Source organism: Lactuca virosa, chromosome 3, assembly GCF_052849685.1.
Source record: "Lactuca virosa cultivar CGN04683 chromosome 3, Lactuca_virosa_CGN04683_v6, whole genome shotgun sequence".
Lineage (NCBI taxonomy): Eukaryota > Viridiplantae > Streptophyta > Magnoliopsida > Asterales > Asteraceae > Lactuca > Lactuca virosa.
In genome coordinates, this window is record NC_136428.1 from 362,395,012 (window position 1) to 362,411,084 (window position 16,073).

The 16,073-nt window shown below is 35.1% G+C and overlaps 1 protein-coding gene across 1 annotated transcript; it reads right to left on the reverse strand.

Moving 5' to 3' along the window:
• Positions 1–6,276: 6,276 nt before the first annotated feature.
• LOC145164907 (uncharacterized) lies at positions 6,277–6,750 on the reverse strand. The gene has a single exon (XM_079083564.1). The coding sequence runs from the start codon at positions 6,748–6,750 to the stop codon at positions 6,277–6,279; it is 474 nt and encodes a 157-aa protein (XP_078939690.1).
• Positions 6,751–16,073: the final 9,323 nt, after the last annotated feature.

The following is a 16,073-nucleotide window of genomic DNA, read 5'->3' on the forward strand; positions in this document are numbered from 1 at the left end:
ATTGAAAGTCCAACATAGGATAAAGAGCGGGTGCAAGATTGCGCACCGCCAGTAGTCAAGGAGTCCTAGAGTTAGATACTCATTTGAAAGGACATAAGATTTATGATTACCACCTAGGATGGAAAGGAAATGAACGGAGTCATTATACAAGCCCAGTTTTTTTGATGATTCCAGGACGTAATCATCCTAAGGCGAAGATAATTGTAACACCCGCAGATTCAGGCTAGTCAATTAAGATATAATAAGCGTTAAAAATGATTTTTTTATATAGAATATTATCTAGGATAAATAACCTTAACCAAAGTAATAGTTATGGTTACAATTGTAACCTATTCGACGTAATAAAGAATAATTATTTGAATATTATATGTTTCATGATTATTATAATATAATAAAATATGAAAAATCAGTCGAATCGTTCGTAAATCGTAAAAATAAATACGCCAAAACATATATATATATATATATATATACTATATATATATATATATATATATATATATATATATATATATATATATATATATTATATTTAGGAAGTATACATCGTCCCGATCCCGAAAATATAAATTCCGTCGAAATCCGTATGACGTAAATAGCTACGAAGAGAATGGTTGACTTTTAGCTAATGCGACCAAAATGAAAATCGTAGTACTCCTTAAAATAGGAATTTTGAGAAAAAGAATGTCAAAAACGGAGTCCGTACGAGAGAGTTATGATATTAGCAAAATCATTTAATTTTATAAAAAAATGGACAAAAATATAAATTCAAAATTAGCCGACGGAGTCTAAACGAAAGTTGTAGATCTCGTCGATAGCTACGTGTGGATATAAAGAACGTCAAAAACGGAGTTCGTATGAACGAGTTATAATTTTTAATAGCACATTTACGTATTAAAATAAAGTGTAAATCATATATACGTATACATATATATACATATGTATATATCATTAGAAAGGTATCAACGATGCGGTCGTTATAAGATTAGTGTTGAGTACTTTCGACATTAGTTTAGTACAAATATCATTTAATCTATTTAAAATAGTATTATAAAGGGGTGTTTAGTCATATATATAACTATAAGGTCATTATGTAACTATGGAGGGTAGTTTTTGAGAATTCAATCACTATAAATAAGAGCCTCTAGCTCTCATATTTCTTGCAACATTCTATTGATTCAAGAGTTTTTCCCTTCTTATCTGCCGAGCATTTCGGTCCCTCGTGATTCGACTTCTCTTTCTGTAGTTTTAGTATAGTAAGGTGAGCGCTGAAGTGCTGCAAGAATCTTTATTAGAAAGATTCAGCGACGAAGTTCTGCCCCTGCAGAGTCCGGCTCCTAGCTAAGTAAGTTATGCTACCCTACTTTAAAAATAGCTTATAATATCGTTATTATAAACCTACAAATAAAATTTCTCAGTGATTCAAAGTCGTTATACTGATTGAACTACTTACAGGAGAGGTGTCTAGAATGGTCACGTTAGGTTTGGTTGTTGGATTTCAGAAAAGCTATATGCCGAAATGGTCCTGCCTCCCAACTGTCCTGATTGGCTGATCCTTACTTGATAGATCATGAAGTAGACTCTGATTTAATGATGAATCTAGACTAATAATTAGTCACAATGAATATTAGACTAAAATCTAGTGGTATCGATACTAGGTTTCGTCAAAGGGAAATAAATTAAACGAAGCACTGTCTGAGTTCGGAATCACCACCTTAACAAGTGAGTACATAGTTACTTTCATCTTACACATAGATATGAAGTATTTTATATAAATTATGTGCTATGTGTGCATATAACCTGTATACTTGCTATCTATGTTGGATGAACGATTTTATACATGTTTTAAATAATTTAAACTGTATATGTATTTTATATCTACGAATATGTTGGGTAAAACATGGGTAAATGAATGATGAGAGATGAAAGATGATATGAGTGAACATTGGCAGCTATAGACTTAGTGCCTAATAAATAACATCGGCAGCTATGGACTTAGTGCCTATTGGATAAACGCTGGTAGCTATGGACTTAGTACCTGTTAGATAAACGTTGGTAGCTATGGACTTAGTACCTATTAGATAAACATTGGTAGCTATGGATTTCGTACCCGATGAATGAACTTTAGCAGCTATGGAATTAGTGCTTTACGAACGAGCATTGGCAGCTATGGACTTAGTGTCTGTCATATAAACCCTGGAAGCAATGGACTTGGGAATGAACAAATGCAGGATAGATGATTCTTAGGGTAGACCCTTAAGAGTAAAGAAGATAATGGGGATGGGTAATTGGGTTGATTGTTTGAGGTTTAAACATAATAATTATATTATTGTGGGTTGAAAACCCTATATGCTCACCAGGTTTCCCAACCTGACCCACTCAGTTTATTTGTATCACATGTGTCGATATGAAGCTACATTACACCGAGAGATTAAGGAGATGTAGATCACTAGTGTAAATGAATGTAAGGTCTGTTTATGCTTATGTTTCTGTATTGACGATGACATCCCAAAGTTTTAAAATGAATAAAATACATTTCTTAGGAAATGCTTTGATAACATATTTATCATTTTTCTGGGAACAAATTCCGCAACACTTTTCTTTAAAAGGTTACTCTGATTTTAAAATAAGCATAAATAAAATTTTTAAAATGACCGTGAATTTGGGGATGTCACATTGGAATGCCAACATACTATGGGTCCAATCAACCATCGGGTTGGAATACCCAAGGCCCCTCAACCATCAGGTTGGAATGCCAACATACTATGTGTCCAATCACCCTCGGGATGGAATACCCTAGGCCCTCAACCATCGGGTTGGAATGCCCTGGCCTGTTGGCTTACGCACAAAGTAGTGAAGCCTCAACCACCAACCAATCATGTACACATAATACAGGTAAGTATACTATTACTAGCCAACAACAAACAGACAGGTCTTACAGATCACTAAGCATAGCATCATCCTATCTACCAGGATACCGATCTAACAGATCACTACAACATAACGAAACATGCATAGCAGGATATCAATTCACTGGGCCGACATTGGTGCCTTCGACCCGCAAGTATAGTGAGGAAAAATCACCTCACTAGCTTGACATAACTGATAAGGTCCGACTCCGAATCTCAGCTCCTGACTCAAATGCCTACAACAACCATGTGACTAATTCCATCAGAATCCTGAAATACCCAAATACCATTAAAATTAAGACTTGGTCAACCATGGTCAAAGTTAAAGTCATCGGTCAAGGCCAACAGTCCATGTTGACCCAACTCGTCGAGTGTACTAATAAACTCGTTGAGTTCCTATAGAAATCAGATGGTCGGGAAAACCCTAGCCAACACGTCGAGTTGGCTGGAAAACTCGTCGAGTTTTCCCTAGCTTAACACATTCAGTTGTTTCTTCGATTCCAGGGACTCTAAGGCTTAGATCTAAACTCAAATGTTGTCTAAAAGGATAAAGTTTCCAACTTTATCCTTTGGGCTACTCCAAGTGCTCAAAAACCCCTCCACAAAGCTTAAAGACTCAAGGGCTTAACCATGAAGCACAAAATCCTTGAGATCTGAAACCCAACTATTCTAGAAGAGATTCTAGCCTCAAAATCAACCCAATGGTTGGTGCTTCATAGACATGAATGTCTAATGCATGTCTTGAACCCAAATTGGGTCAAAAAGAGGAAAATTATGACCTAACTCCATGCATGGAATCAAAACTTGGCTAAAGACCAGATCCAAGCCACTACAAGGTCACTTTGACCGGGAGGTTCATAAAGTTGCAAAGTTTATGAGATCCACCCATTGCAACATCCAAGAATAAGGAGAAAAATGGGCAAAACTCAAGATCTAGCTACATAGAGGAATAAAAATCGGATCTTGGACACTTACAAAGGTCCAGAAGAGTGCCAAACTGAAGATGAGAGCTTTGCTTGCTAGATCCTTGCTTCCTACTTCCAACCTTCTTCTTCTTTTGCTCCAAAAAAATACCACACAAGATCCCAAATGAGAGGGAAGGATGATTAGGGCTCACAAAGGCCGATATGTGGGTCTGGAGGTTGATAAAAGATCAACCATGGGGACTTAAGGAGGTTATATAGGGTGCAAAACCCTAAAATTCAGGATTTCTCATCCAGCCGCCAACACGCCGAGTTTCCCTCGCCCAACTAGCCGTGTTGGTACATAAAAATACGCTGCCCAAAACCCTCCAACTCGCCGTGTTGAGGCTATCAACACGCCAAGTTCCAAAGGAAAAACTTGCTTTAAGGAATAAATCTCATACCTGAAAATCGGGATGTTACACTGGGCCTTCTCGTTTTTATATTTCTCATCACTATAGGTCATAAACTAATTCACATGATTGTTTTCATGAGAGTTTGCCGAAAACAAGTCATCATTGCACATCAGACTTCACACATTCACGTCGGTTTTACATAAAAAAAAGTGTAATATGTGTGACGACCTAAAACGGTGGGCAACTGTCCTCTTTTTATAACAGATCAGTTATTAAGCGAGCCATAATGTGCTGAGATTTCATTTTAAGTGATTCAAATCATATATTGAAAATAGTGACGTGAAAAAACCCATGACAAGTCGTGCCACGGTCGAAAACGATGGCCAAATGTCATCTTGTTCAACGAGTTTTTTATGTTATATGTACATTTTCCTTGTGTCACGTATTAAGTGAGACGTAAAGACATAAGGCGATAAATTTTAATTATAACCGATTGAATCTTATATTTAAATTTGTTACATGAAAAAACTAGTGACAGGTAGTGCGACGGTCGAAAATGGTGGCCAAATTTCATCTTTTATAACTTGTTTTTTATTTGATATGTACCTTAATAGGGTAAGTGAAATCCAACTATCCAAGTCGAATAAATCACTTCAAATTTTTTTAACATATATATCACACTAATTTTTAAAGAAACGAAATGTTTCAGTCCGGTCCAAAAATAAACAGAAAACCGATTTGTTCAACCGTACTCGTCCCCAGTTCCCGGTTCGAACTGGTTTTAAAAATATTGAACATAATATTATAACTTGTCACTGCAAGTTGTAAAATATCAACCTTGCTAGAATTTGTGCAACTCGGGTCCAAGTATTGGATTTGGAAGTGATCATATGATCCTTCATGAATATCCAAACAATTTATCGATTTCAGATACTTTATTCTCCTTTAAAATCCTAACAAAGATATGCGTCAACTATTTAGAAACTTAATAAAGATAATGATTATTTTTGTTAAATTATAAAAACCAGATAAAAACACTATTTTTATGTTATATATAGTTTAATGGGTCGGAGATGATTTAATGTTTACAACGTCTTTTATGCTATATTTCTAAGTCCGGTGTAAAAACTAATTTTTATCGGTACCGTTATTCGCTTGTGTTAGAAGAATCAAGTTGTTTTTCATATAATTTTTTATATTATATAAACATACCTTAAAATAACTATAAGATAAATTTTCGTGACAAAATACTATATATATATATATATATATATATATATATATATATATATATATATAAAAGTCATTTTTTACCACATTTTGTGATAAAGAAAAGTAAAAGAAGTAGCATGTCCTTTGGTTTAAATTTAATTGAAAGCAACATGTGTTTTGTTTTAAGAGCACTACAACAATCCTTTTTTGAAATACTAACCGCATCGAACTTTTAGGCTGTTCGGTGTAAACAACATGTTATTGCATGTTACCATACCCAAAAGGTGCCACATCATCATCATAGTCATACATGGGTGTTATAACACCAAGATGAAAATGGACAACACCAAATAATATGTGATAACACCCCTTATTTTGTATTTTATTTTTTAATTTTTTTTTGATGTTTTTAATTTCTATATTTCCAATTTGTTTTTTTTTATGTCATAATATTTATAATTATCATATAAATTAATTCCAAAATTAAAAAATAACATTTAAAAAGTAAAACTAAAATTTTAATAAATCCTAAATTAAAAACAACATAAAAAAATACAACAAAGGACAAAAACATTTAAAACCTAAAAACAAAAAAAAAGAGAAAAATTACATTTTTTTGACCTAAATTAAACTTCAGTACCATCGTAGATATGATCTTGCAAGTAAGTATTTTGCTGTCCTTTGTTGAAATTAAATGTGTCTTGGTTCCGTAGGCAAATACTCTGCAATGTTTCGTCATTTATCTTCGGTCACCATGTTATGTATTATGATACAAGCATACATAATATCTCGTAGAGTGTCCAACTCTTAAGGTCGTGTCATATGTTCAATTATGTGTCATTTTGTTTTAAGAACTCTAAAAGCACGTTCCACGTCCTTACGTGCTCCTTTTTGTCTTCTTTTGAAAAATTTGTCTCTTTGTTCTATCGGGTGTCGAAAAGCATTCGCAAACGTGGAATATGGTGGATATATTTCATCCGTGAGGTAATACCCGAACTTATACTCATGGCCATCCACTGTGAAAAGAGCATCTGGTTCCTTTACTATCAAAAGGTCCTTAAATATTGTTGATTGATCAAGAACGTTTATGTCATTGTTAGAACCCGCAACTCCAAATAAAGCATGCCATATCCATAAGTCTTGTGACACAATAGCCTCTAATACCAACGAATGCGATCCAAGATGACCACTTGTGTATTGACCTTTCCACGCCACAGGACAATTTCCACATATCCACTTTGTGCAATCAATGCTTCCAAGCATACCCGGAAAACCATGTCGTTCTTCATGCGCCGCATATAGTTGTTGCATGTCATTCAATGAAGGTTTGCGCAAGCATTTGTCACCAAAGGTTTCTATAACACCTTATGCCAATCAATACAAACTTTCTCGTGCAATTGGCTCCGACATTCTCATATAGTCATCAATGGAATCGGGCGACTCCTCCATAGCCATAAGCTTGATTGCTGCAACACATTTTTGCAACCTTGTAAAACCTCGTTTACCTCTCGCATCATACCTTATTTAGAAAAATTCATACGTAAAAATATATTAATTTGTAAAAAATGTGTACTTATTGTATCTAAAAAACAATTATCTAAAAAGTATATTTATGTTATTTAAAAAACATTTATCTAAAAAGTGTATTTACGATACATGCTTTCCAATGAATTGGTTATCCGTTGAAACACATTTTTTCGCAAATAAAACCTTCTTTTGAAATCGCTAGGTTTGTAGACATAATTATCCGCAAAATAATCGTGTACTAAACGTCTATGCCCTTCTTCACGATCTTTGTTCGACATCACACGCTTTGTCAGTAGTGGAGCTGGCTCTGGCGGTAACATGTCTGTAGAATATTGCACTACTACAAAATAACAAATAGAATACTGTTAAAATGAAACATAGAATACGGTTTTATAGCCGTAGTCTATAAGGGGAGTTTCATATTCGAACATGTAATACAATATGGTTGTAAAATCGTACTCTATAATCATCATATAGTACGGTTTTCTAGATAATACAATACGGTTGCAAAACCGTACTCTACAATCATCATAATGTACGGTTTTTTAAATAATACGGTACGGTTGCAAAACCAGTACTCTATAATCATTATAAAATACAGTTTTAGGGTTTTTAAAAAGTAGCCTTATTCTTTTAACGAAACACATAGAATACTGCTTTTTCAATGTAACCGTACTCCTTATAAAATATTGTAAAGTACGATTTCTTATTGCCAAAGGACATTCTAAATAAATATATTTCATAAATTAAATACAATAATTACACTTTTCTATAAAGAAAACATGCCTATAAATAATTTCTACACACAATAATTTCTACACACAAACATTTCATGAACAAACAAAATATATATAAGAGTCAAAACAAAAGCATGATTAGTCATTAATTTCAAAAATTAACAATATCCAATTCAAACATAATTTGCAATAAACCCAATTTGTCCATCCTAATCAACGAAAAATTAAATATATAAAAAGACAAACAAATCCATCTGGTAGATGTCAAACTCCATAATTGCAGCCACATACCTGCGACATATAAGACAACAAAAGAAACTAACAGTTGCAACTAATGGAAAAAAGGGAACATATAACTGTCATGATAATAAAAAATTGAGTTAATTTGCAGGAAATAGCAACATAGTTTCATTTATTTGTTTATTAAGACATCCTACTACCATTTCTTCTTATTAATATACATTGAGATATATATCCCATAATAGCAAGATCCTCCAAATTCAAATTATTTTTTACACTATATATTTTTTTGTAGTTTAATGTCCTAATAAGATAAAGATTTGAAAGTATGATGCTATAGTAGGTTCATTTTTAAAATTACAATGTCTTGATGAGTTTTTTTAGGTATAATGTTGTATAAAATGAAATGCAAGTGCAGTGTTATAATAATCAAGTACATTAAAGTAAAATGCTATAATAAACAATTAGGTAAGAACAACTAACCTTTCAAAGGGGCACTTGACTCAAATACTTACTCTCAAACCTTGAGCTCCACATAACGATGATTTCATTTAACACCCAATCTGGAAATGGTTTGTTATCGTTCCAGTTTTTCTATATATAAATTAAAAAATAAATTATAATTTAATAAAGAATGTTTAACATATTAGACAAATTGCACAAAGATTTAAGATACTTTGTTTGGGAATTCATTTTGTCGAGTCAACACGAACTCAAACATCCATCTCATGATGTAAAAACCGCACTCCCAACCTGATGGTTGTTGGTTGCACTAGAAATATGAACAATAAAGGATTAGAGAACTTTTACTTTGAACCTAGGGTTTTGATCTGATGATGGAACAGGTTCCGTATTCCAGGTATCAGTTTTTAATAAAAAAAATTAACAAGAAACAGGTTCAGGGTACCCATGAAGTACTTTTACCTCGACAAGTGTCCAATTCATTGGGTGTGTTGTGTCGATATCTTCCTTAAGCCTTGCAACAGCCCTAAAATGAAGATTAGAAAAAAAATTAAAAAAGCCATAGAAATAAATAACAGTCGGAAATACAAAAAGATTTCTTACTCTTCGACATATTTCATGACTATGTAGTTCTCCACGGGCTTCTCATCCGTATTTTTTTGGAATCCAAGATATACCCTGTGCCTTGGTTAGGGCAGATTATTAGCAGCATCCAATGCAATCTAGTAATGTTAATACATTTTAGTATACACAATAAAGAAATAAAACCAATAAAAATGAAAGAAGTAAGATTCAATACCCTTGCCAATAGGATGCGACAAAAAACAATTTGTCTTTATGGAAGCGCATTGCATCAACAATGTAACTTACAACACCCTCACCATTTGACTCGCATATTGTTGCCTGAATCTCACTCGGGGAAATGAAAGCACATTTGTTAACTTTATTCCCACCACGTGTTTCAAGCATTGAATGTAACATGCTACAAACCAGAAAATATACATTATAAATGTAAATACTATAAACGAAAATAATTTAAACATTGTTGTTTGTACTTACATTTGAAACCAAGTTATGACACTAATATCAAGCCATTTTTTATTCAACAGACGTAAAATATCCTCGGGGTAAATGTACGTTTCAATTTTTTGAGCTCCAAGGATCCCGGGTTCGGCTTCAACATAAATCGCATCATCAGGAGCTTCACGATTCATCAAACGTCTATACATTCTTTTCATGACCAGGGGAATTTTTTATTGTTCAACTTGCTTATTAGAATTATGTGGTATCAAACTTTCCTTTGATGGCTTGGTCTTCTTCATAACACCCTTCGAGATTACTGGCACACTCTTGGTTATGCGAGGTTGCTTTGTTTTTGTACAAACATTAAAAAAAAATTTGATTATCAACTATTTGTACAATTTATAATATACATATAATAACTAATAAGGTTGGAGAAATTACCAGGTCGACAACTACCGGTAGAGAGGAACATCTTTTATCTTGTTCAACATTTGGCTTGAACTGTGAGGACTGTTAACAAGTTAGATGTGTGCCAAGGAATGCAATTAAGATCATTCAGGTACATAGAATTATCATTAACTTTGTTTAGAATTAGAGTAATAAATAGAATTAACATTAACCTAGCAAGGATAAAATTCCTTGCACGTTCACTTCTTATATTATGGAACTCCGTTGACTCACCAGATTCCATCTCTTTTCCCCATTGAGGTTTCAGACCACGATAACCACGTGGGCCTATCCGAGGCGGATACTTGTTCAACTTTGCAGTCTCTGTAGCTTTGCTGCTTATTTCCTGGAAAGAAGTAAGTAGCGGAATTAGAAACACTGCAATATAGTATTATCATATAAAGAGGGGTAAAGTGAGCCAAACGTGGAAGCTCGGTGATGTTTTGAGTTGAACAAAAGCATTCCATGTAGGCTCGTCTAGGTATTTTCTACCCTTATTTAGGTATTCGGTAACAAGCCTGCTCTTGTAAGCCTTCCATGACTGATTGCAAATTTTTAGTACCTGGTTTTTGTGCCTATCATCTTCTATATTCCAATGTTTTTTTTTTTTATAATAAAGTACAATAAATATTAGTAATATATATATATATATATATATATATATATATATATATATATATATAAATGAATGTATGAATTAAATGAAAGTACAATTAACAGGCTCACACAAATACCTTAATGTTTAACCACAGTTCATAGATTTCAGCCTTAGGAACTTCATCCCAACGCAATATGAGGATAGAAATCCTCGTCCTTACCATGACTCCACAATAATTTCTAAACTGAGATTGGGTAGCTCCGATATTTTGGCCTAGCTCATCAAATTCAATTTCCAAATCCACTTTGTTTTTCGGGTTTCCCCTTATCAGTGTCACACTTTTTTTTCTTTGTGGTTGATCCATTGTATGCCTACAAAACCAAGTAACATCATTTCAGATATACATATTAAGGAAGTAATTGTTAATGTGTATTATGGTGAAGAAGAAGATGGTTCAGAAGTTGAAATAGGTGTTTGATGATGATTGTTGACTTCTTCAAATTGAGAAGTCAACTTGTTAACTTCAGTTTAATCTCCCTAAAACAATATATTTGTTGGGATGTTTGTGAATCCCCATTTTCTGTTGATTCTTCTTGTGTTTGACGAATTTCAAGCAAATGCTGGATTGAAATTTCAATATGATAGGAAACAGGGTTTCTACAAATCGGACAAGTTGAATGTCAATGAAACCACATATCAATGCATTCAACATGAAATCCATGGCTACATTATGGTAGAATTCGAGTTTTTTCTCCTTCATCGAGCTCTGATTCACAAATAGCACAATCTAATCCATCTTTGAAGTCATTCGGGTCGAACCGGATTACCAATTATTAGTTATAATTTCTGTAACAAAATACTAAATCCCTAACTTGAAAGTGAGGAGTTACAATTTGTTATATGCACATAAACCAGGAAAGAAAAGAACTTGAAATTTTTTGATACAATCACACTAATTTGTGCTGTATCTTGGGTATTGTTCACGAAATGGGGGAAAATGATGATTAGAAAAATTACCTGTAAAATGTTCTCACAAAACGATTGAACTGCTGTCTGCTTTCGTCACAATTGTTTGCTCTCCGATGCTCTCACATAAATTTCTTTGATATCTATGGTCTCCCCGTCAACTGCATTCTCAAGCCTTAAACCCTAAACTTGAATAAAGCGGGGAAAAATGTGCGCCTAAAATTGCTCCTACCATGATCTAATTGATCATGGGGTACTGGTTTCTCGAAAATTAGCAGCGTTTTCCTCAAAATTTTGATCGTGGAGCAACTGGAACTCACACCCATTTTTCTGTGAGTCTATTGAAAAGAAAATTAGGATTTAATAAAATTTATGAGTACCTTTGGCATATAAACCGTCGGTCATAAAGGTGTGTTAATGATTATAAAATTAATAAACATCTGTATCAAAATGTATGAGATTTTTTTTTTTAATAACCAAGTAATCCTTATATTACATCTAAAAATATTAATATTATAAATGGATAGATACATACATATCTACATGCATACACATAAATAAATATAACATTTATAAAAGCATTTTTTTTAACGTAACTTTACTAAAGTGAAATAAAAATCATATAATATTTAAACCAAAAATACTAGAATTATTTATAACTTACCAAAATTCTCAAAATAATTTGAATCATGTTCACGCATGTTCCATTATTTTCCGTTTTAATGTCTTTTCTCAGGACATGTTATTATAAAGTACATGTTACTGCAAAAATACAAACTGTAATAATAGTTATTATAAAGTACTAAAAATTTATAATCACTTTTTTTAGTTTCACGACAGATAAATAGTTTATTACCTTTCTTGCTTTCCGTTTGCATTTTTTTGCAATCCATAATCCTTCATTGTGATCTGATCTTAAATAAGCAGTATCATCAATATCGACATTTGTAGATGGGATACCGATAGAAAATGGGGGTAGCTCGTCAAACTAATTGTATTCTTCCTTGTCCACTACATTTTCAATGCCAACTATACGTCGTTTACCATGCAAGACAATGTGCCATGTCGAATCTTTTGGGTCCTCCACGAAGAATACTTGGGTAGCTTGTTTTGCTAGAATGAATGGTTCAGATGCATAACCGTCTGTGGAAAGATCAACAAGTGTGAAACCGTCGTTGTCAATTTTAACACCTTGTCGATTGTCGACCCATTTACACTTCAACATTGCTATAGGAAAGGAATTATAATTAAATTCCCAAATTTCTTGGATGACACCATAATAAGAATTTTTAGCGATCCTCGACCTTGTTTCATGATCTGTGCTATAAAATTTTGTCGATGATGCTATTAGCGTCACCCCGCTATTTTGATGCGTACTTTTATCATCTTGCTTCTTAGTATAAAATGTATACCCATTAATGTCGTAGTCTTGGTATGTTGCAACATGTTGTGGGCCGTTCTCCAGCTCCACTACTAATGGATCCATGTTTTCTCCCCCATAACTTTGCTTCACCTTGTCTTTCAACCATTGTGAAAAAGTTTTATTATGCTCGGTGGTCAACCATCTATAACTCTTATTTTTATGTTTTGCTTTTAACAGTAACTTGTGCTCATTTATGTATGGAGCAACCACTGTCATGTGTTGTAAGACTGTAAAATGTGCAATGTGGAAACTGTTTCTGTCTAGAACTACCATTTTCAATCCAATTGTCCCAATCCCTTCAAGTCTTCTATCATGTCGAGAATGTGGAACCCCTATACTTTTCACACCTTTTTAAATAGCTTGTACAAAACTCAATTACCTCTTCTCTAGCATATCCTTCAACAATACTTCCTTCTGTAGCATATCCCTCTTCTACCCGATGTCTAATGAAATGATATTTTCTGTTGATATGTCTGCATCTGCCATGATCCCTCGGTTCCTTGGTTAAGGCAACCGTACCTTCGTTATCATAGAAAATCTCCATAGGATCCTTTATGGCTGGCACAACTCCAAGGTCTCCGATGAAGTTCTTTAGCCATATTTCCTCCTTTGACGCTTCGCTCGCTGCAATGTACCCTGATTCGCACGTTGAATAAGCTACGGTATCCTGCTTGGAACTTTTCCATGTCACTGTTCCTCCATTTAGGGTAAAGACCTAGCCAGACTGCGAGTGGAAATTATCCCGGTCAGTCTGAAAACTAGCATCACTATACCCTCGCACTCTCAAGTCATCGCTCCCACCGAGGATAAAAAAGCATTCTTTAGTCCTCTGAAGGTACTTAAGAATATTTTTTATTGCGATCCAATGTGCTCTACCAGGGTTCCCTTGATATCTGCTGACCATGCTCAAAGCGAATGCCACATTAGGGCGAGTACATGTCATAGCATACATGACTGAGCCAACTGCGGAAGCATAAGGTACTCGGCTCATCTCTGCTATCTCAACATCAATACTTGGACTCTGAGTCTTACTCAACTTGGTATTGCTTTGGATTGGTAACTCCCCTTTCTTGGAATTTTCCATGATGAAACGTTTCAACACTTTGTCCAAGTAAGCACTTTGACTAAATCCTATTATCCCCTTACTCCTATTTCTCAAAATCCTTATCCCTAGAATATAGGCAGCTTCTCTGAGGTCCTTCATAGCGAAGCACTTCCCAAGCCAGGACTTAACCTCCTGCAAGGTTGAGATTTCGTTTCCTATGAGTAGTATGTCATCCACATACAAAATGAGAAAACTAACTGTACTCCCACTGGCTTTGACATATACACAGGACTCATCTTCGATTCTCGAGAAACCAAACTCTTTGACCTTCTCATCAAAACAAACATTCCATCTACGAGATGCTTGTTTCAATCCATAGATGGATTTCTCAAGCTTACACACTCTATTACGGTGCTTCGCATCGACAAAACCCTCTGGCAAACTCATGTAAACATCTTCAGCCAACTTCCCATTAAGAAAAGCGGTTTTGACATCCATCTGCCATATTTCATAATCATGAAACGCAGCTATGGCTAGCACGACCCTTATAGATTTAATCTTCGCTACTGGTGAGAAAGTATCATCATAGTCAACTCCAGGAGTTTGAGTAAAGCCCTTCGCAACCAGTCGCGCCTTACACGCGTGCACTTTCCCATCCATGTCGGTCTTCTTCATGAAGATCCATTTGCACCCGACTGTATTACGACCTGGCACATTGTCAACCAAGTTCCAAACTTAATTGTCATACATGGACTGAGTCTCGCTGTCCATCGCCTCTGTCCATTTTGCAGACTCTGGGCCTACCATGGATTCCTTGTAGTTGTTAGCTTCATCCAAATTCACTAGTGTACTATCACTAATAAACGTATCACCCTCACTTGTTATATGAAAACCATATAATACAGGTGGAACACTAACTCTACTTGAACGTCTAAGAGGTAAGGACTCGTCAACCGGATCAACAGGAGTTTCCTCCTCGGGTTGAACGCCAGTGTTAGAGGTTCCTTCATCGATTGACTCTTGAAGCTCTTCAAGATCAATTTTCCTCCCACTATCCTCTTGGATTAGGAGTTCTCGTTCTCGGAAAACCCCTCTCCTCGCAACGAGGATAACATTATCACTCGGTCTATAGAAGAGAAATCCAAAGGAGTTCTGCGGATAGCCGATGAAAATACACCGCTCACTATGAGGTTCGAGCTTGTCGTGAGTCTCTTGTCTTACGAAAGCCTCGCAACCCCAAACCTTGATATGTGCAAACGAGGGAGCTTTCCTTGTCCACATCTCGTGAGGTGTTTTGGCAACCTTCTTAGTAGGGACTAGATTAAGGATATGGGAGGCAGTCTCTAAGGCATACCCCCGAAAATGAGATAGGTAGCGTAGCACAACTCATCATGGAACGAACCATATCCAACAAGTTTCGATTGCGCCTCTCAGCCACACCATTCAACTGCGGTGTCCTAGGTGGCGTCAACTGCGAAACAATTTCGCATTCCTTGAGGTAGCCGTGAAATTCAAGACTAAGGTACTCACCACCTCGATCTGATCGGAGCATCTTAATTTTCCTGCCCAACTGATTCTCCAATGCTTGCTTAAACTCTTTGAACTTTTCAAATGTTTCTGACTTGTGCTTGATCAAGTAGATATACCCATATCTGCTATAATCATTGGTGAAAGTCACATAGAAGCGGTTTGCATCCCTTGTGGTGGATCTAAAGGGCCCACACACATTGGTGTGTATGAGATCCAATAAACCCTCACCCCTTTCACAAGTGCCAGTGAAGGGTAACTTGGTCATCTTTCCAAGCAAACAAGACTCACACACGTCATCGTCCCGAAGGTCGAATGACTCCAACACTCCATCCTTTTGGAGTTGGGCTATGCGTTTCTTGTTGACATGTCCAAGATGACAATGCCACAAGCATGCTTTGTCCAAACTATTGGAAGAATCAATATGCAACACATCATTTCCTATGTTGTCTACAACCATCACAGTTTCATATATACCATTACAAGGCAACGCTTCAAAATAGAAAGAACCATTAAAGAAAGCATTAATAGAACCCTTTTCATTATCAAACGAAAATCTAAAACCTTGTTTATTCAAACAATGAAAATAAATAATGTTTCGCTTCATTTCTCACGAGTAACAGCAATTATTTAAATCTA

Excerpts from the sequence above, each read along its gene's own strand:
- LOC145164907 (XM_079083564.1), bottom strand. The coding sequence starts at position 6,750 with ATGCAACAACTATATGCGGCGCATGAAGAACGACATGGTTTTCCGGGT.